Source organism: Octopus sinensis, linkage group LG17 (genome assembly GCF_006345805.1).
Source record: "Octopus sinensis linkage group LG17, ASM634580v1, whole genome shotgun sequence".
NCBI classification, from domain to species: Eukaryota; Metazoa; Mollusca; class Cephalopoda; order Octopoda; family Octopodidae; genus Octopus; species Octopus sinensis.
In genome coordinates, this window is record NC_043013.1 from 559545 (window position 1) to 582833 (window position 23289).

The window sequence follows — 23289 nt, forward strand, 5'->3', positions numbered from 1 at the left end:
AGATGGTAGAGTGGGCAAGGCAGTTAGTGAACATGGGTGGAAGGAGGGAGGGATGTTACGAAGCGGAGTTGGGGGAAGAGAGGCATAGACATGAATGGTGTCCCTTTTGGGGCTTCATTTTTACTTAGAAGGATAAATCTTCTCAAACACAACAAATCGTTAAATATCTTGGTCCTTTGTCATTTGGAAAATTATTTGTCATTTTGACTTTTTTTAGGTTTATTATAATCCTGAATCTCAATCCTGGACCACAATCAATAAAGACAAAAAAAGAAATAACCTGCATAGTTACAGCTGAAACTAGTAACAGTTAATTATTTTTAGAATAAACTCTGGAATCTGAGGAAATTGGTGATGGTCTGCATTGGCAACAATTCATCTGTAGAATTCAATAAATTCAATAGTCATGGAGTAAAGAATCTAACATGATGATTCTCACTGCGGAATTTTAAAAATATAAAATCAAAATCAAAATCGCTGACGTGGCTAATGACAGTACCGCCTGACTGGCTCCTGTGCCAGTGGCACCTAAAAAGCACCATTCAAGCGTGATTGTTGCCAGCATCTCCTTACTGGCACGTGAAAAACAGCATTCAAGTGTGGTTGTTGCCAGTGCCGCCAGACTGGCTCCCGTGCAGGTGGCATGTTAAAAGCACCATTTGAGCATGTTCGTTGCCAGTACTGCCTGACTGGCCCTTGTGCCAGTGGCACATAAAAGCACCCTCTACACTCTCGGAGTGGTTGGCATTAGGAAGGGCTTTCAGCTGTGGAAACTGTCAAATTAGATTGGAGCCTGGTGCAGCCTTCTGGCTCGCCAGTCCCCAGTCAAACTGTCCAACCCATGCCAGCATGGAAAGCAGACATTAAACAACGATGATGATGATAAGGCTTTAGAAAATCCATATTAATTCTTCAACACCTTGAAACCAATGTTATTTATAATTTCTTCTTAAACTCATACCAAAAGAAACACTGGTGCTTGACCCAGTCATCTGACCTCTTGGATCCTCTCAAACCGTCTAACCCATGCCAGCATGGAATATGGGCACTAAATGATATTTTTTTTCCCCCCCATTATTTTTCACACCTTTTATGTGAAGTGTGTTAGTAATTTTTTGATTGATCTCCAGTTTGCCACAAAATTAGTGAAACCTTGAGCTTAATGTTTCGGTTCCTTGTTTGGCTGACAAAGAAAGTGGAAATGGTGTTGTCCTTTTAGTTGTAGGAGAGTAATTAATTTTGAGTCCTTTTTCCAAAAAAGTACTTTATTTCTGTAATGCCCAATTTGTAATTTTAAGGTACTTTATTTCCTGCCACACTATCTTGTGTCCCATGCAAGTTGTGGATTTGTTCCATTTTGAACGATAATGATTGTTACTGTTTTGGGCTGAAAGTAAACCTCAGTTATGATAACCAAGGTTTTGAGCAATAACTGTGTGCATGTTTTATTGCTAGGTAGATGTAAAAATGAAAGAATCTTGGTTGTGGTGTTACAGTTTATGGTGTTGGCCTGTTTAAATTATTGCTGTATAGCCTCTGGGCTAAGCATGACCACTGATCAAAGCTAGTCTTGCCATTACTCTCCTATCTCCTAATTTGACTACAAAATTTCCCATGTCCCTACCTTTTTTCATTTTCTTTTTTATTTTAACTTGATCATTTTGAACGTTGGGCCTCACAGACGCAGTGACCAAGACCTTTGGCATTGTTGTGCTTGAGAAGAGCCATGAAGCCAAGTAAAATCACAGTTGTGGCTGGTGCTGGTGTCATGCAAATGGCACCCGTGCTGGTGGCACATAAAAGCACCCATTACACTCTGAGTGGTTGGCATTAGGAAAGGCATCCAGCTGTAGAAACCATGCTAAATCAGATTGGAGCCTGGTGCAGCCTTCCAGCTTGCCATCCCTGGTCAAACTGTCCAACCAATGACTAAGGGTCGCTTGTCGGCGCCTGCAAAGGTGCTTGAAATGCACCGCGCACTTCGCACCAGATAATGAACCACCGCTCGGCAACGGCCCGATCCCTTCTCCATCGAATGAGCGACAACGGATACTAAATGATGATGATTGAGATTTGATTGCTATTTCTTGCAGATTGAGTCACCATGTAGAGGCTCCAAATGGCTTGGCCTAATTAGATTTGAAATAATATTTTAGCAAAAATATTGATAAGAAAAAACTTACTACAGCAACATATATTCAGATCTGACATCATAGCTGACAGTTTTCACCTCATGTTACAGGAAACGTAATATGGTGTGGACATCTTGTTACATCACATCTGATATAGGAGATTTTTTTACAAAACCTGACCACAACAAAGCACCAGTTAAATGAGAACACCTTAACCTTTAACATTCAGGTTTCTTTGTCAAGTGTAATCTGTATTTATTTCCTTTGTTCTGAATCAGTCATGCATTATCTTGTAGTTTCAAGATTTCAATGGTGCTTTTGTATATTTTTAGAATGACATTGTAGGGTAGGTGTGATAGATTGGATCTGGTCAATTTTAGCATAAAACGGGATATTAAATGGGCTGGATATGCTGGATTAAATGCTAAAGGGTTAAAGAATACCTCTTTTAGCCAATGTAGGAGTCAGCCTATATATGGTTGCCTGACCTGCTAGACATAGCAGCCAAATCACACCTCATTGTTTTAAAAAAAAACATTAAAAAAATAATCACCGATGGACCAAAATACTGAATAGTGATAGTCATGGCTGGAATATTTTCAATCATCTGTCTGCTTGATCACAGCTGACCTAGAGCTAAACAGTAGTATACCATTTCCTCAAAGAGAAAAAAAAGCTGTTCTATATGTCTGTTTTGCTAATGACCAGTGTGACACATGAGAAGCATTTGCTTAGAAAGTTCTCTGAATCTTTTGTAAAATTCCATAACTTAATGTTCCTGTTGAGTGTATTATTTAGTATGGTAAGGCGGTGAGTTGGTAGAATTTTTAGCATGCCAGACAAAATGCTTTGAGGCATTTTGTCTGTTTTTGCATTCGGTGTTCAGATTCCACTGAGGTTGACTGCTTTCCATCCATTTGGGGTCAGTAAGTACCAGTTGAATACTGGGGGTTATGTAAGTGATTTTCCTTTCCATCAAAATTTGCTGGCCTTGTTCCAAAATTTGAAATCACTATATTATTTGGTATTGCAATCAAGGTGTTTAACTTTAATACAGCAATTAACCTTGACAGTTCAGATTTAGTTTCATTAATTACTTACAGGAATCATTAAATATGTACATTTTTTACATTGATAGAGAAAATTTTTTTCCACTCCTATAATTTTTGCTACTAAAAGCTTCAGATAACTCTGACACCATTTTGATTACAAATCAATATCCTACCACCATACTTCCTAATTTGTCATTCATAGAGATACATTTCCATGTATCTCAATGTCTCTCAGCCCAAGATGTATTTCAAGTTGTTGACAGCTTTGCTAAGACTTATGGAAGATAAATCTGTGATATCATCTGTTTTCTCTCTCTTCCAGGAACCATGAAAATATTATTTATTAATCATTTCATGTTATTATGAAACAAGATATTCCAGTGGTAGTTTTCAATTACTAAAGCTATTAAATAATGAACTTGTAATAATATTTATTATGAAGGAGATAATGGCAATATATTGTTATATGAATATATGGTGGAACTTAGTTATTCAAATCATCATCATCATTTAGTGTCTGCTTTTCCATGCTGGCATGAGTTGGTTGGTTTGACACTTAGTTGGCAAACCAGAGGACTAGTCCAACTATTCCACAGTGTGTACAGGGTGCTAATTATGCGGCACCAGTGAGGTTACCAAGTAACTTGCAAGTCAAGACCCCACTCCCCAATTGAGAGGGGGGTATTGAGGGAGGTGGCTTTGTGCCAGATGATGAGATGTTAAAGTATGGGTGAGGGACAGAAGCAAGTGTGTTGCTGTAGAAGAGGAGATGCCAGACTCATTTGGAAAAGGGGAGGAGAGATATGGCGAAGATATTCTTGGTGCACAGAATTACATTGAGGGAACAGATTGCTATGGATAGGACAGCCTGGAGGACTGGTATCTGTAATGGAGCCAGCTCCTTCGAGCACAACAGACAACAGAATGTGGAGGTAAAATGCAGAAGAAAAGAGCATCTTCAATATCCTTGACCTGCATCAACCATCCTGTGCAAGTTCTGTCCACAATTCTTTCACCATTGACTTGGACTCCAAAGTCACTTTTGACACAAACAGCTGCTGAGGAGACTGGATAGAAACTGACGGACCCATGTTCGGATACGAGCTGGAGACAAGATATAAGTGCTACAGAGGATTGGATTGGCTGAGTGGGTGGATAAGTTTGTGAAAGGAGGATGGCAGATGGTGGGGAGGGGGTGGTTTAGGAAGATGAGATGTGGGAGAGATAGTTTTTATCATTTAAAAAAATAATTTTTAACATTTAGGTTTGAAAGTTTAGAATTTCACATATTACAACACACAGCATATTCACCAAAAAATGATCCATTTCATTGTTATATTTTCAGCATTAAATATTTAAAATCTAAAAAGCATCATTCAACCATGGCCAATGCCAGTGCCACCTGACTGGCACCTGTACCGGTTGCACGTAAAAGTACCATTTGGGTGTGGCTGATGCCAGTGCCACCTGGCTAGCTCCCATGCAGGTGGTATGTAAAAAGCACCATTTGAGCATGGTCAATGCAAGTGCTGCTTGACGGCTCCCATGCCGGTGGCACGTAAAAGCACCCACTACACTCTCAGAGTGGTTGGAAGGGCATCTAGCTGTAGAAACCTTGCCAAATTAGATTGAAGCCTGGTGCAGCCTCCCGGCTTGCCAGTCCTCAGTCAACCCATCCAATCCATACCAGCATGGAAAGCAGGCATTAAACAATGATGATGATGTTTCTCCATTCTGTGTTGCATGTGTTGGTTTAGGAGACTGATTCTTTGAAAGGACCGAGTTTTACATCCATTCCAAGAGAAATTGATTACTGGCCATGCTGGAATATATCCAAAACCATAATAGTTTATACCAACTGAAGAATTCTCACATCCTTGTTTTTCTTTTTTTTTCAGATTTATTCAAAGACAAAAGTATTATCAAGGACAAAGATGTAAGTTGTTTTTTTATATATATTTTTTATTTACAAAAGTCATATTTGTTGTGGAGTTGTTTTTTGTGTAGAATTTTTAGCTTTAAATACTGGAAATGTTTTTATCATTCAAAGACAGGACAAACCTTTAAGTTATTTTTGATCTCCTTGTCTCATTTTTGAATTCTACTCTACAAAGTCTAAAACTTTAACTTGCCATAATTTTTTTCTTTTTTTTTAAATTTGGAAAAAGGCTCAGTTTCGTAAAGGAGTGATGCATTGACTCAGTTTCCCCTGTCTAGTACTGGGTCAAATAAATTATTTCTTGTATTTATTTTTATTGATCTTGGTGAGTTTATCTTTAGATGAAACTAAACAGAATAGAGTATTAGTATTCTGTTCCACCATTTCTGTCAAATTGCCACTTGTTACTGTTCTTTAGAAGAGATCTATGGCTATTGCTTTGATTTTTATCTATTTCAGTGGCTTGCAAAATTGTTTAGTTGTGAGTTAATCCTGATTGAATAGCTTTGTTAAAGGCATTCCAGCTATGACCATCCTGTCTTTTTGTAATATCTGGAACTACATTATCTGTGGTGCCCTTTCCTTAAGATGTTAGAGTATCATCTGAGAGAATTTAGCTGCTATTTTTAGCAAGTTGAGTTATCAAGTAGAGATTCTCTTGTTAGCTCAGCTTGTAAAATTCTTGTTGATTCAGATGAACAGATTGATTTGAAATAGTCAATTAGTATTTTGAATTCCAAGATTACTTCTACAAAGAACTGTTTACATTTCTACACACCAAATAGTTTTGCTTTAGTTTGTAATAATGTCAGAACAAAGTGTTTCTACTGAAGTGGACGGCCTGGTTGTCTTCTTTCTAAAAGCATTCTTAATGTTTCCTTTATTTGCGTTTCAGTATAACTGTTGGTTTGTCATTAAGTCTGAGAAGTATGCATTGTTATCATTTATTTTTCTATTAGAAAGTATTGTTGAATAAAGCTATGATCTCCCTGTTCTCATGGTTCTACTTCATTGAAGTTATGTTCTCTTATCCTATCATTAGAGACAGTTAAAAGACCAGAAAGTCTTTGCCAATATAATTATACGTTTCTCTTTTAGAGAGAATTTAGTGAAATTTTGTTTTCCTGGAGACAAATTGTACTTTCCAGTGTACAAGTTGTAGAATTTGTAAGCATGGAGAGTAAACATTCAAACATCATCAAAATCTTTCCAAATCCTGCTGCATTTCACATGGAATTTTTGGTCTACTAAAATTGTTTTGGCATAAGTCAACCCCTCTTTTTATTTATTTTTTTGTTGTTTTTTCTGTAAATTTTGGTTTGGAAAATTTGAGTTGTAGGCCAGAGAATATGGTATTAAATCTCTTTAAGAATTAATGTCTCCAAGGAAACTAATTGCGATGTTTATCTTCTTTCATAAGCATATATTTATCATCATTTAACATTCTTTTTTCCCTGCTGCCATGGGTTGGATGGTTCAACGTGAACAGATGCACTGGAGGGTTGCACTGAGCAGCTCCAATCTCTACTTTGGCATGGTTTCTGCTGTTGGATGCTCTTTTTTATGAGGGTTGGCAACAGGAAGAGCATCCAACCACTGAAAATGTGTTTCAACAAATTCCATTCAATCCATGCAAGCATGGAAAAGTGGATGCAAAAATGAGAATGAGGTTGGTGTACATCACATTCTTCAGTTTCAAAGAATTAGTACCCAATACTTCTTGATGAAGATTATAATGAATTTCAACCAATTTCTTTCTGACTTTGAAGCTTTCCAGTTGTCTTTGCTGCAGTGAAATAATGAGTTCTTTTGTCCCAGCATCACTGGTGCTCATCAGTTGATACACATCAAACTATTCAAGAAACCTGAAAATATCTGGGTTATTTGATATCCTGTTATCACAAGAAATATCAAGGTGTAACATATTAACCACTATGTGATAGCTCAGCTTAGCATATTGTTTATATCTGAGGAAGGGTGCTGAAAAGTTCCTGGGTAACAGAAAATACAGGAGGATCAGTTAATTATGATTTTCTTCAACATACTCCCTTCTCAGATTCACACATTGCTGCAGTCCTTCAGTTTTTGTAAGCCCTGTAAAAGAACTGATAAGGTTAGGCCCCCTACCAGGCGTTTTGCGATACCCTTAAAGCCAGGAATCTTTCAGCATCCTCTCATATATTCCATCATTCAGTAATATGATCCACATAGGAAGTGGGTGGTTTGTATTAAATATTTCTTGCATATCCTCTAAGTTTAAACACAAGAGTTGACAAAATACATATGTTAATAGAATTATGTGTCTTTTCCTTTAAGCAGATATTTGGTGTGAATTTCTTTAAAAAATCAAATTTAGTCCAAGCACATTTAAATCCTTGACAGTTGGACCACCTTATCAATATGTATTGTTAGAAAGAATGCATTTGGTTTCCTGAAAACAGTTGATTGAAATACAATCTGTTTAACAGTTGACAGCAAAATAATATTAGCTTAAATCACCACAGTTAATCAAATATAGCAGATATTAAAATGAGTTCTTATTAAAAAAAAATGAGACAATATAAACTTTTAAAATGTAAAAACCAATGTGTGTAATGTTTACAGTGTAAAAGCCAGTGTTTTAAGACTAAACATAAATGACGTACACAGTTGCGCATAATATGAAATTGTAACACCTTTCCATGATTTGTTTGAACTGTGAATGTCTTCATGCAGTAAGAGCACAATTTTTTTCCAGTATTGATTAGATTACTACAGATTTTAAACCAGCTTTGATTTGGCCATAAACGAATAGTAATGTAAACTACATCAGTTTTCAGACTAAAAATAAACATGCTATATATATCATATACCATTTTAATAGCAAAAAAATTATTTTAATAAAATGTGATAGTAACATTTCTTCAATCTATTTTCCAAATTTCAAATATTTGCTGTAATTCAATTAATTGTTACTTCTAATAACTTAATTTGAATCAATTTTTTTTTAAAGTAACTGTTTAAAATCTCAGTTCCAAAGATTTGGCAGCAAACCCAGTTAGATACTCTCCTTGCTCATGTTTTCAGATTGGATTATTCCAATTTGAAAACAAGACTGGTATGATTGTTTCAACAAGAAATTTACCAAGGTTAACAGTAGCAGCAGTAAAGCCCCTTCCCCCAACTCCCAAGAAAAACAACAAAACTTCTCAACAATTTATGCAGAGCAGTGCATATCCCTTTACATATATGCATATGCTAATGAGAATTTCTGTACAGTTGCTTAATGTTCTAGAAACAGAAGTCAAACAAACCACTCTCAAATCTCACCATAGCATTTAAAAAAATAGGCATCTTGGACAATGTCGTGTTAGACGTACCATTTGCAGAAAAGCTAGGATGGTTGCAGCTGGAACCTTTTTTCACTATAGATCTATTTGATTAGAGCTGACATTGGATAAACAGCGCTATGATGATCCCTGATATATATTAACTTTTAAATGTCTCTTTAATATTTATTTCATTTCAGATAATCCAAGTTCTTGGATTGGTAGTTTTCCAAGCTTTAGATCATGGTTTAGCTGAAACTGAAGAGCACAACTTCAGCACAGAACTGGAGTCCCTCATTGAGTATATGACTACCTCGGATACGGATGTTGAAAGTGATGATTCTCATACAGTTGATGATGAAGGAATTGTCAGAGATGGAGATGATGATGGTGGAGAGGAGGATTCTTTGTCTTCATGTAACTTTGAGACTGTCTTACAGGTAATGCTCTCTTCTCAATTTTTCTTTTCTCCTAATTAGCTGACAGTGTTGGTTGTGAGGCTTCTAAGTGGTTGCTTGACTTGCTAGAAATAGCAGCTGAGTCTTCTTCATAGTACACCATATAAAAGGACACTTTAAATATGGCAGTCCTATTTTCTCTAAGTGTAAAAGACATGATAGTCATAAGTGGAACATACTTCAACATTGTCCCACTTGATCAGGAATAGTCTGGAAATATATTGTCCGACAAATTACTGAACAGATTGAGTTGATTTTGTGATAAGACCAGTATGTTGTTGTTTTACTATATCTAAATAGAATTGTTATCGTGTTTTAAGTATTAACCTCCCCACCAAATCTCCACTTTGCACATGAGGGTAACTACCCAGGACCAGTCTTTACTAAGGAGGTCTTATAAGGCTAAAACTTCCAGAGTTGTTAATCCTTGTGAAATTAAATTGATATCAATCATTGAGTTGTTGATTCGAGAGATCTTCATCTTACAAGTTACTTGGCAACCCCACTGGTGTTGGTGCTATGTAAAAAGCACTCAGTACACTTTGTATAATGGTTGGCATTAAGCAGGGAATCCAGCTGTAGAAACCAAAAGAGATAATGGTGCCTGGTGCAGCTCTCAGGCTTGCCAACTCTTCTCAAACCATCCAACCCATGCCAGCATGGAAGACAGATGTTAGACGATAATTGAGTTAATATTTTCTTCCTCATTGCATATCTGCTTTTTAATAAGTTGGGCAGCCTTTGACTTTTTCTCTCCAAAAGGGATTTTCAGTCCAATATATACATGCTATTATTTCTAGCTTATTCAAGGCCGTGAGCTGGCAGGAATGTTAGCATGCCGGGTGAAATGCTTAGCGGTATTTCATCTGTCTTTACGTTCTGAGTTCAAATTCCACGAGGTTGACTTTGCCTTTCATCCTTTCAGGGTCAATAAATTAAGTACCAGTTGTGTACTGGGGTCAATATAATCGACTGGCCTTACCCCAAAAATGTTGGGTCTTGTGCCTAGAGTAGAAAAGATTGTTTCTAGCTTATGTACTTTGAGAACTAATTCAAAAAAAGGAATTATATTTTTTCATTTCATTCTACTTGATATATTGTATTGATAACTACATTAAGTAGAATGATCCTAATTCGATTGATTCTTTGGCAAAAGAAATTTAATCTTTCAGAACTTTAGTAACAGGAACTGTTTCTGCATTCTTCTAAATAGAATCTCAAAGATTATATTTGGTAACTGGCAAAAAAAACAACAAAAAAACAAAGAATCAAATTTGTCATTTTGTGATGCAGCCAAAGGATAGGAAAGCGGTTAAATTGTTTTGCAGTAATTCATGCAGTCCTTCAGCCTGCAAGTTCAGATTTCACTGGAGTCAACTCCCCTCCTTTCTTCTAATATTTTTTTTTCCATTTTCCCAAGCATGATGGACTCAGTTCCAGTATATGGATTGCAGGAGTTCGATCCATTCTCATTCCTTGTCAACTTCATATTAAATATTGTAGTCTTATTCCTCTTGTTTATGAATATGTAATCTTGTACTCAAATCAAAAATCTTTTCTGATTTTAGTTTTGTAAACAAAACATGGTTGGGTTTTTAAATCCCTTCCAGATTTGTATATGCACATGTGCACACGTACACACATGCACACACACAAATATACACACATGTACACACACAAATATACACACATGTACACACATGTACCTGCATTCTATCTAAAAATTTCTGAGAGTAAAAAGAAGGGGAAACCCCATTCTTCTCTGAAGTGTGTGGCCAGTCTTAGAGTATTCAATGATTAAAATAGATTTGCTCCCTCAGATTGCCAGAAGCTTTTCCGCTCTAAAGTATTTGCTGTGTCTCTTGATTCAGCAGGTTCTTTACTCTTTAACCGTTTTGCCTTCAGATTATTCTCTCAAATGTATTTAGTCTTATTTATTCACATTGTTTTGAATTAATCACGCCTTGTCTTGTAACTTTGAGATTTCAATGATGTGAGTGTTTATTTTTACTATGACATTGTAGTGTAGGTGTGAGAAGCCAGATATGGCCAGTTTGGATGCCGAAGGTTAAGAAAACAAACACTATCATTAATTTGCTACTGTCCAGTTATGCAGGGGAAATATATATTGAATGAAAGTGTGAAAGTGAAATGTGTATTATTAGTTCTGTAAGCTTTTCATTTCCCTTTTAGATCTCTTCCTCTGTTAGTCCAGGAAGGAAGGAAAAATCATGTCAGTCTTTTAATTACTACCATAGTTGCTATGCAACTAAATTTTTTTTTATCTGTTTGTTAGATGGCAAGAACCAATTAATTGGCATCAGGTTTTTACACTGTGCCAGTAACTTCTTATGAAACCAGACTTGTTCCCATTTTCACCATTTACAACTCCCTTTGTTGCTCTCATTGGTCTTTGATTCCATTGCTTTTCCATTTTTGGTTGTAGAGATTGTTCAGCATTCTTGGTTTTGACAAACTTCCAAGTGTACTTTCGATTTTCATACTATAGTTTTTATTGTTTTTTTGTAATGAAGAGAGATTGCAAGTGGAGCACCACCACCCTCCATTATTCTTTACATTGAAGAGAATAGGTTTCTGATCAAACTCTGTTCTATACAGACATTAATGCACAATAATTTATGAGTGTTAGTCAAAGATACAACATTCTTTCCCTTTTTATTTATTCCCTTTCACATTTGTTTTGTATATCTGCCAAATATTCCATTGTAAAAGAAAATGTAAATATATATTTTCTAGTTAATTCTAGTTTATCCATCACTAAAAGAAATAAAAAAAATAATCAAAAGATAAACGGGAATGATATAAGTAATAGATTACCTGAAATTACAGGTAATAGATTATATTTGTGATTGAGGTTAACCGTTTCTCATTTTACAGGGAAGTAAAACATTTACATGGAAACCTCTAGAAATTTAGCATGAAGAATACCATGCAAATTGGTTATGGCATGAGTGAGTTGAGAATTAATGATAATTGATCGAATTTGTAATGCTTAGCAATAGTTTCCACCAGTTTAGTCATTGAACGACACCAACAAACCTGTGGCTTCTTTTTTCTTTTTTTATCTTGTCTTCAGATATTGTCAGCGTTTCCTGTTTTTGATTATTATTTGTTGACCTTTATAAATAAATGTTGAAGTTCAAAGAATATTGTCCAAAATGACTTGAAAAATTTAGTTAATTGATTAATTTAAAAATAGAAATGGTATTCCAAAGTACATATTGAAAATTTAAAACCAAATTCTAAATCTGTGTTTACCATACAATAATATATATATGTGTATATATATGTATATACACACATATATACATACACATACATATACATAACGGTCCATTATCAAATATTTAGTTGGTGGTATTCATTAGCTAGTTAATTCTAAAGCATAATTCTTAGAAGTTGTTATAAAATCTTGTATTTAAAGCGTTTTATTGATTCTTCTCCAGATTTACACTGCTTTATCAATGACATTGTAATCTGATCCTATTTTTCTCAAGTTCTTCATAATGGTTTTGCTCATTAAGAAGAAATCAATAAAATTTTAAAATAAAACAAAGCAACCAAGTATCAGCTAAGGGGACCAAGTTTTTAAAGGTTACTCCAAAAGTATTTTTATAGTTCTTGATGTTTCAATTATTGAACAGTTTTGATAAAAAAAGAACTTTTACTCTTTTCATCAGTTTGAATATTTTTTTTACTTAAATTAAAATTTTCTTTAGTGTAAACGAAGTATCAGTTTTAATAAGTTGTCTTAATTTTTTTGTTTTTGTTTTCTTAGATGTGCAAGAATCACCTGTCAAGTAGCTCAGATGCTAGTCTTCATTATCGAGCAGTTTGCCGAGCACTATTTACTGAAGCTCATGAACTTGTCACTTTTCTTGATAAGGTGTCAACTGGCCAGAAGGTAGGTAGCTTTGGAAAAAGATTTTGGTTACCTTTCATTCAGAAATTTCAGATTTCATCTCCAAATCTTATTACTCTCACTCTCCCCTAGTTCAAGGATCCCCTGACTTTTTACACCATCGACCCCGTCATGAAATCCTTGACCCTCTCATCTCACCCCCACCCCTCTGGCATGTACAAGAAGATAAATAAATAATAATAAAAATTAAGTAGATGTGAATTTATCAAGCCCTTGAATACTCCCATCAACCACTTTGGAAACTCCTGCCCCAGTGCTTCCATTTAGATTTTTTGTTTAAATGCATTTTGTACACTTATCATAGTGGTTCTCAACTGGGATCCATGTGAGCCTTGGGGGTCCATCTAAGATTGGGGTTAAATTTTATCCACAAATTGGTTATACGTCTACAAAACACAAAATATTTTGATTTCTTTAATACAATTTCTTATATTAATTATAAAAGTATAATGGTTATGAGGGTCTTTCTGAGTAAAATTCGAATCAAAGGAGTCCATAGGCAAAAAATGGTTGAGAAGCACTATTTATAGTTTATATTTCAGTTTCAAAGCTTTATAAAAAATTCTTCAGGTCTCATGAAAGCACTTCACCTTATTGGCAGTTTCTCTACTGACCATGAAAGGTATGGATATAGGAATGAAAATTGCATTGACATGGGAAGTATTTTGTGCTGAAGGCTTTGCATTCATTGCTGTTTAATGTCCATTTTTCCATGCTTGCATGGGTCAGATGGAATTCATCAATGCAGATTTTCTGACTGGATGCGCTTCCTGTCACCAATCCTTACCTGTTTCCCAGCAAAATATTTTTCCATGACCAGAAATGCTTTCCATGGAAGACTGGAAAATGAATGGCATTGCTTGTATAACAGGGATACTTGTTTACAACCATTACATAATGTCAGGATAAGGGAATACACACACACACATGTATATATATATATTTTGGTCGGAAAACTTGTATTGTGGAAAATATGGTATATACAACAGGCTTCTTTCAGTTTCTTATTTCTTTATTGCCCACAAGGGGCTAAACATAGAGGGGACAAACAAGGACAGACAAAGGGATTAAGTTGATTACATCAACCCCAGTGCATAACTGGTACTTATTTAATCAACCTTGAAAGGATGAAAGGCAAAGTTGACCTCGGCACAATTTGAACTCAGAGCGTAATGGCAAACGAAATACCACTAAACATTTTGCCCAGCGTGCTAACATTTCTGCCAGCTCGCCACCCTTCTTTCAGTATCTGTCTACCACATTCACTCACAAAGCTTATTCGATCTCTTAACCTTGGGCTAGAGTATAAGACACTTACCTAAGGTGCCATGCAATGGGACTGAACCCAAGACCACATGGCTGGGAAGCAAGCTTCTTATTCACACAGCCGTGTTCATGCCTATTGTGTTATGACAAATACTTATCTAACAATTGTAAACTGTGAACAAATGCAAGAGATTTTAACAAATGTAAATAAATGCAGAACCAATTGTAGACATTGTCAAACTCCTGGCATTGTGTTACGCTGTTAAACGTCATAATTTATTTAATTTGGATTGGTCTGCTTTCATCTGGATGTAACTCTCATCTCACAGTGAAAAGTTGGTATTATAAGGATAGATTTGCAGATGTCTGTCTGCCTGTTTGCCTGCCTGTCTGTCTGCCAGTTTTAAGAGAGTGGGGGTACATACTAGGTAAATAACATAAGCTATTCCATTATAGTGTGTGTGTGTGTGGAATGGAATTAATGTTGAAGATGGCTAAGTGTACCAATAGTAGGGGAAAATGTCATTATTAATTGTTAGTTTTACTGATTCCAGTCCATTTTTGGTTTGGCAAATTAGGTTAGTAACATATTGCTGGTAGCTCTGTTAGGTTCCATTGAGAAATGTGTTTTTGCTTTTCTTTCTCTGGAGAATATGCATCATATTCTTTAAATGAATTCCAACCAAATTTTTAGCATTTCTATTGGTTTGATGGTTTGGAAATAGTACTGAATTGATTTTAGTTAATGGCTTACGTTCATTATCTTTTTGTCCAATGCCGCTGCCATTATGGAAATGAATGTGAAAAATGATACACACACACACACACACATTCTGTTTATGTTCTCATTTCAGATTCTACAGAAGCAGAGGCAGAAAGTTGATGAATTGGAGGCTCTTGAAAGATCAGATTGGGTGAGACTATATTTCATTCAACTAAACTCTTAGGTTCTCAGCAGTTTTAGTTTTATTGAACTCTTTAGCATTCAAAATACTAATATAGTTGGTATATTACTGTATTTACATACACACACACACACACACGTCATCATCATCGTTTATTGACTGCTTCCCATGCTGGCATGGGTTGGATGATTTGAGAACTGGTAAGCCGGGAGGCTGCACCAGGCTCCAATCTGATCTGGCAAGGTTTCTACAGCTGGATATCCTTCCTAATGCCAACCACTCTAAGAATGTAGTGGGTGCTTTTTACATGCCATTGGCACGGGTGCCGGTCAGGTGGCACTGGCATTGGCCATGCTCAAATGGTGCTTTTTACATGCCCCCCTGGCACAATATGTTTGTATATCTCAAAATCAAATCACAATCAAATGGAAATTCTAGTTGTGGTTGATGCCAGTGCCGCCTGACTGGCTCTCATGCTGATGGCATGTAAAAAGCACCATCTGAACGTGGTTGATACCAGTCCCCCCACCCTGACTGGCTCCTGTGCCTGTAGCACGTAAAAAGCACCCACTACACTCTTGGAGTGGTTGACGTTAGTAGAAACATTGTCAGATCAGATTGGAGCCTGGTGTGGCCTCCTGACTTGCCAGTCCCCAGTCAAACCGTCATACCCATGCCAGCATGGAAAACGGACGTTAAACATGATCATGAGATCTCTATATACATATGTATGTGTGTGTTTAATTTATAATCATTAAAACAATGAAAATATTAACTGAAAGAACACTGAATACATTTAAGTATACACTAATTTTACAAGGAAATTTGGCACTAATTGGCTTTATTAGATTGAGTTCTGTAGTGTTAGATAGCTGTTATATGCTTGGGTCTCCTGTTGGTATCAGAATAATCAGTGCAAGGTAGGTGCAGTTTATGAAGTAGTTTTTGAAGGAAGGAAAATTTGAAGTGAGAATCGGAGATAAAGTATTGGAGTGAATGGAAACAGAAAAAAGAAGTTATTCTTAAATGAAGTTGGAATGTGTGAGGGGATAAAAAGAGGAAGAAGAAAATGTGGTGTGGGTAGGGTTCTAGATAAGGTGTGGTGGAATGCCAAAAACAAAATTCTATAGAAATATTTTGGACAAAGACGGATTCCATGGGTTTGGTTTCTGATAAGTAGGTTGGAGCTGGCTGAAACCAGTCATGCATGTAACCAGGAAATTAATTATAGGAATTAAAGCAATGTGTGCTCAAGGGTCAAGTTAGAGCAAATAGCCACCAATACAAACACACCCAATGTATTCCATTTTAAGTTTTGCTTAATCTTTAATCTTCTTTTTTCTGTTTCAGTCATAAGACTGAGGCCATGCTGGGGCTCCACTTTGAAGAAATTTTAGTCAAATAAATTGACCCTCACTACTTATTGAAAAAAATTTTTTAAAGCTTGATACTTATTCTATTGGTCTCTTTTGCTGAACTGTTATGGGGATGTAAACATACCAACACTGGCTCTCAAGTGGTGGTGCGACACATGCACATTTATATACTTTGGGGTTCTTTCAGTTTCAATCTACCAAATCCATTCACAAGGCATTGGTTGGCCCAAGGTGCCACACAGTGGGACTGAGCCCAGAACCATGTGGTTGGGAAGAAAGCTTCTTACCACACAGCTATGCACCAACAGATTACACCAGGGGTGAACTGAGCCATCAGTCAATCAGACACTGCCTGAAGGCCTGGAGCTCTGAGGGGCCTGCACTCTATGCCAACTCTACTAAAATACCCATTCAAAGGGGCTCAGTAAAGTTATGTCTGAGGGCTCTTAATACTCTGTCTGCCCCTGGATTACACACACACCACACACACACACTGCCAGTTTAACTTGGTAGCATGGATCATGCTTTCAGTGAGTGTTTGCAGTGGTGCTTCTGTAGTCCAAAGCAGGCATAGCCACCCTCTCAGCCCTCTTATCCTTGATCAAGCAGAACTTCAAAGACGTAACAGCCAGAAGGAGAGGGAGCAGCATCAGTACTGGAGTGGTATTGAAATGAAGTGCCTTCTTCAGACACATGTTGCTTGGTCTAGGAATCGAACTTGTGACCTACTGGTCATGTGTCCAGTACTCTAACCACTTGGCCACATTCTCTCTCTTTCACATATGTATATTGGTTGTTTGTTTTACAACCATTTTTCCATGCTAGCATGGGTTAGAAGTTTATATTATTGAGGCACTGATTTATGGCCAGATTCCTTTGCCAGTTTGTTTCCTTTGAAATGTGGAATCCTTTCTTTGAAGGGAGATGGTTTGTTGTGACAGCAACAGAAATTAGCCACTTCATAGAGACAAATGTAAGCGAGTAGATGCAGACACACATTCACTTGCCCACCCGCACACACGCACACATGCATATATGCACACACTCACACATGCACACACTCGCACTCATGCATGCACATATGCACTCACACACACATTCACTCATGCACATATGCACACACATGCATTCACACATTCACTTACGCACACACGCACATTCACTCACACTATCACTCACTGTAACACACTCTGGAGAACCTGGGAATACACCAACAAATGGGGAATGCAGCAGCATGTCCCCGTCACCCCGTCCCCACCTGACCTTCATAAAGCACACATTTATAAAACTTGTAACATCTACCAAATACATAACAGAATGGTCTCCAAGCAATGCAGCAATAGTTTTGTTTTTTTGATAAAATTTTAATGAATGTAAAGAATAGTAATATTTCTTCAATTTCTTTTCATTTTTATTTTAGGCTCGACTTTGGATTCAGATCATGAAACAGTTGCGACATGGCGTGAAGCTAAAGAAAGTTGACCACTCTCATCAGTCTTTTGAAGGGGAGTATGAGCTGACCCCTTATGAGATTCTCATGAAGGATATAGTCTTTAAGAGATACAGACTTAATAAGATTATGGTATGTCAAGATTTTTGTTTTAATTATATTCATCAGAAGCTTCATCTAATTAATTTTAAAAACATTTTAAAAAGAATCTCGTTTTAAAATGGTGAAACTTACAACCAGACATTGTTGGAAAATTGCACTATTAGTTGTATGATTACCATTTTAAGTGTAGGCAGGGGTGAGGAGAATGCTAGTAAACATCCAAATGTTGTTAATTATTTATTCTCCTTCAGTCATTGGAAGCATTTCACTTGGGGCAGATATTTTGTTCATTATTATAAAGCTGACACTTGACCCCGTTTTGTAGTTAGTAACACAAATGGTATTCTTGCATAAATAATTCCTTCAATATCACTTGGAAATGTCTGATATTGGAAATCCAAAGTGTAAATATTTGTCTGTTACTTTAGCAGAGGAGACGTAATTAAGACTCGTTCACAACGTACCTGCTTCCTGCATTTGAAAGCCATTAAAAGCATATCATGCAAAGTCTAAAACTAAGTGTAACAAATGTATTTAACTTGTACATATTTTAAAGATTTTTAAGCTGGTCAGATGTGTTATAGTGGTGGGTGTGTTGAAAAATTGGAACATTTCACAACAAAACAATAGACTGGTGTGTTGTTGGTGCCAATTGTTCTGGGAAGGAAGGAATTTATCATTTATCCGCTTGTCAACGGATTTCTGAGTTATCATACCTTCAGGGTAGAGTGTTACAGTTTATGTACCTTTTTTTTAAGGAAATATTATTCTGTGAATAATATACGAAATGCTTTAGACATTGAGATCTGAACATAAATCTGAGTGTTGTTTTTTTCCGTGTGTGTGTGTGCGTGTATGTGTGCAGTGTCAGACTGACCAGGTTGCCAGCTTACTCGATGGCAAGTGGGCCCCTGCACCATTAGAATCCATATATGGAGGTCCATGTTAATATCTAAGGGACCCGTCCCCTCAAGTTCGAAAATTTTTTATTCACTCCTGGAAGAAGCATTATTTCAGACTGGCTGTGTTTGAAAAAGTTGAAAAGAATACTTTTAGGAAAAAAGAAAAAAAAAAAAAATTGTAGTTGCGGGTGGGCCCCCTTAGTCTCCTGGCAACCAATATTTTTAGACCCAGTCTGCCACTGTGTGTGTGTGTGTGTGTGTAACTTTGTATATTTTATTCTGAGTTTCAAAGAGATAACTTTTATTGATTCCTTATTTGTTCAATAATGGTCTTTGTTTGCTTTGTCTCAAATAGTTGCATGAGGTTTTCCTTTATGTGCATTTTACTTTAAGTAAAATGCACATAAAATGCACACGTTGGTTTGCATGTCTCATTTCTAACTCTTTAACAATATCACCATTCCAAGTGTTGTATATTCTACACATATTTGAATAAATTGGTTTATTTGTAGTTCACCTTTGTAGCTAAATTTTATTTTATGTTAACCAATTTTGCATTGTTACCAGAAATGTGTCAATAGAAAGTTATCGTCATTTGGCATCCATTGGGATGCATAGAACTCTTGTGAATTCATGCCACATGATTTTTAAAAAATTCTTTAGGGTTTCATAAATAGTCCTTTTTTTGTTTCTTTGTTTATATGATGCCAGCCCTTTGCAATAACCTAAATAGAGTTGAGACTTCAATAAGGTGGACTTTTTCTTTCTTTTTTGTTGGAATTTGAAATCAAAATTCAGACACCTGAAACAGCTTTGACAAGGCATCATGTCTGCTGCCATACCAGTTTCATCTTTCCACTTCACTGGACTGGGATTTTTATCTATCAATCCTGGAAGGATGAAAGCAAAGTTAATTGAAGTAGGATTTGAACTCAGAGGATCAGATTAAATACACTGAGATACTCTTTGCAATTATCTTTGATAAAAATTTAGGCATGGCTGTGTGGTTTAAAAGCTTGCTTTGCGACCATGAGGTTTTGGGTTCATTCCCACTGCACAGCACCTTGGGCAAGTATCTTCCTTTTAGTTCCCAGACCAGTCAATGCTCTGTCAGTGAATTTGGTTGATGGAAACTGTATGGAAGCCCATCATACATATACATAGGAGTGTGTGTAATATTTATACACACACACATGCTGTGGTGAATAAATTGTCATCTAAATTATGCAAAAATGAAAATAGCAGACATTTCATTTTAACAGAGATATTTACCAAAATTACATAAAAATATCTTGAAATACTAAAGAGTAAATTTATTCAATAAAATTATCATTGGCTTTAACCATGGCCTTCTGCAACTCTTCTGGGCAGTCTTCTTTAAGTTGGTGAATGCTGCCATAATCCTTGCCTTCAGTTCATCTTTGGTGTTACAAGGAGTTTTGTTGGTCTCTCACTCAACTGCATCCCACACGTAATAATCAAGGGGGTTTCAGTCTAGGGAGTTAGGTGACCAGATGTTAGGAGTGATGTGGTTGCAGAATCCTGTTGGTCTTCAAGTGGCCACGCTCTTGACCCAGGGCAGCACTACTTCCTCCAGGCACTTGATGTAGGTCTCCATGTTGAGTCTCAGGCCATGTGAGAAGATGAATGGAGGCATAACGTCACCGTCTAATGATCACTCCAAACACCATGATGTTGACTCGATGTTTGATTTTTATCACTCTTGGCATCTGTTTTGGAGACAGTTCTGTGTCTTCACCATCTGATCCTGGCAGAAATTTTTCTCATCTGAAAAAAAAACCAAAGCATGTTCAGTTGGAAGGGATCCTTGAGTTTGTTCAAAAGCTTCATAGCGCAGTCTTTCCTCTTGTCCTTGATGGCTTGGGATAAAAATTGGGCCTTTCTCATCTTGTATGAAGAATACCAAATGTCTTCATGCACCATCTGCTTGATAAGAAACTCAGCCACTCCCATGTCCCTTGCGATGGTCCTGATTGACTTGGAGGGATTGTTGTCAGTCATGACCAGGATCTCGCCAGCAAATTCAAGAGTTCTTTTCTTATCAGAACAATCAGAGTGAGTGTTCTGAGCTGCTGTACCTTCGTAATCACCATTAGACTCGTCCAACTCTTTCTGAATACTCTGCACTCTCCTCAGATTGATACTCAAACACTGAAATGTTTGTATTGGAGCTTTCAGCATGAATGCCAAGCAATACAACATATTTTTTTGCAAATTTCTGGCAGAGTGAATTGTGTCATGGTGTTGTTTTTCTTGCCAACAGTGCCCAGCTGACCCTACTATACTGTGTAGTCAACAAAATCAAAAACAATGCTCATATATGAAATTAAAAGTATAAAATGGCAACAATTTACCCATTACACTGTGTGTGTGTGTGTGTATATATATATATATATATATAAACATATATATCCTTAAATCCTTAAAAATGTTTTAGCCCGAAGGCTGCGGCCATGCTGGGGCACCGAAAACTCCAGCTAAGTCCCAAGTATTTACTTGCAATCACTTTTATTTCCTGTCTTAGAAAGGGTTCCGTGTGGCCACCACCTGCAGCATCAATGTGATAAGAGAATTCCCCCCCCCCAAATGTGTATCAGCATATCATGATCCACCGAGTATTTCTTTGGCTGTCTGAATGCTTTATCAAAGTTTTTCCATTTCCCTTCTATGTCAATATCTTCTGGAATTGCCTCAAAGCAAAGCAAATTTATTCTTTAGTTCCATAATGAACTTGCTTTTGTTCTGCTGATATGCGTCTGGGAAGAATTCTCTTACCGCACCGATGTTGCCCTTGCCAGTATGGAAAACGGCTGTTAAATGTGTATTTGTTTATGCCACCACTTGACAGCTGGTGTTGATTTGTCTATGTCCCCATAACTTAGTGCTTCAACAAAAAGAGACCAATAGAATAAGGCCCAGACTTAAAAATAAGCCCTGGGGTTGGTTGGTTGGTTGAACTAAACCTTCAAGAAGGTGCCCCAGCATGGCCGCAGTCCAATGACTGCAAAAAAGCAAAAGATAAAAGAAAAATATGAATTTTAAATTAACATAATAACAGTGGTGCCCCAGCATGACCGTATCTTTAAAGCTGAAACAAGTGTAAAGAGTAACAATAGACTGTCTTAAACATTCAACTCTTGTGTGTCTGTCTACACAACACTTTGGAATTCCTTTGTGCTTTTTCCAAACAGCTTTCCGTTGTTCATTCCAATCGTTTTCTGGGCTAAGCTTGCTGTTCTCATTAATACCTGACACATTTTCATTTTCAGTCATTTCCATCCTGCATTTTTCATCACATTCTAAAGTCTAGCTTAATTTTCAGAGCTTAAGGCCTCTCTAGTTATGATGGTTTTAGTAAGGTCCAAGTCATTAAGAAACAGGAAATTGACTAAACTCATGTGATCTGATGGATTTTGTGAAGAAAGCAGTTTCTTTCTTTAGAATCCATTATGGCTGATTTTGTTGGGCAGCTGTTTCACTCGAGCGTGGAAACAAAAGCACTTCTAACTGCCCCTATAAATAATTGGTCATTTTATTCTTAGGTAAACGGAGACATTCCACCCAAAGTGAAGCATGATGCCCATACCATGATACTGGATTTTATAAGATCAAGACCCCCTCTACATCCTGTAAGTGATTGCTAGCTGTCTTTCTTCTAACAGCACTCTTGCTTGTTAATTTTCTAAAAAAAAATTATTATTATTATTATTTATTTTGCTTCTCTTTAACATATTAATTGACTTTTAATCTAACACACATTCTGGGAATAATGGTTTGTATCCCAATTTCCCACTTAAAATCCTTTTAAAACTTTGATTCTTTAAATTCTTATTTTTTATTCATCAGAAACAGTATTTCTCTCCCTCCAAATCCTTCCTGCCCTTCATTTCCGTCTGGTATGTCAGCTGCTATTTACTTTGATTCTAAAATAAAATATATCCATTAAAAGAGATGTATCTCCCCTAATCTTACTTCAAAGTGAAAGTTTTGGAGGCTTTTCTTGAAGTTTCTGACTTTGCTCTTTTCTATGCTATTCTTTCATTTCCATTTACCATAATTCTTCTGTAGAGCATGTTACTGATAGCTTAACCTTGATTGCAATTCAGAGCTTCTTCTTATCCAACAATTCTTTATTTCCCTCTCTGCACTTTTCATTCCACACTCTAATTACTTTGCACTGATCAAAGTTTATTTTCATTCAAACAATTACTTACAAAAATGTAACACCCAAAATTTCAGAATAAAGTTTTAACTTTGTTTCATGACCATTTTGTATTGCTTTTTGTATGGAAATTTCTAAAATTTTATCTCTGGATTAAATTTTACAATTTAAAATTAAACCGTCAGAATATCTTTCCTCTTTATTAAACTTCCATTATTAACAAGATTATTACCAGTTAACCTTTTGTGTATTTTTATTCTAAACTCTTTGTTC

At 36.4% G+C, this 23289-nt stretch overlaps 1 protein-coding gene across 3 annotated transcripts in view; it reads left to right on the forward strand.

The window, feature by feature from the left end:
• The window catches only part of LOC115220877 (protein spire homolog 2-like), a 126643-nt gene that overhangs the window by 37087 nt on the left and 66267 nt on the right, over positions 1 to 23289 (forward strand). For 2 of the 3 annotated variants that reach the window (XM_029791061.2, XM_029791062.2), the window contains exons 2-7: positions 5083 to 5120; positions 8632 to 8871; positions 12689 to 12814; positions 14953 to 15012; positions 17800 to 17961; positions 22397 to 22483. In XM_029791061.2, coding sequence (XP_029646921.2) covers positions 5083 to 5120; positions 8632 to 8871; positions 12689 to 12814; positions 14953 to 15012; positions 17800 to 17961; positions 22397 to 22483 — 713 coding nt within the window. The remainder of the gene's footprint in view (positions 1 to 5082; positions 5121 to 8631; positions 8872 to 12688; positions 12815 to 14952; positions 15013 to 17799; positions 17962 to 22396; positions 22484 to 23289) is intronic. The other variant, XM_036510230.1, reaches the window with a different exon arrangement.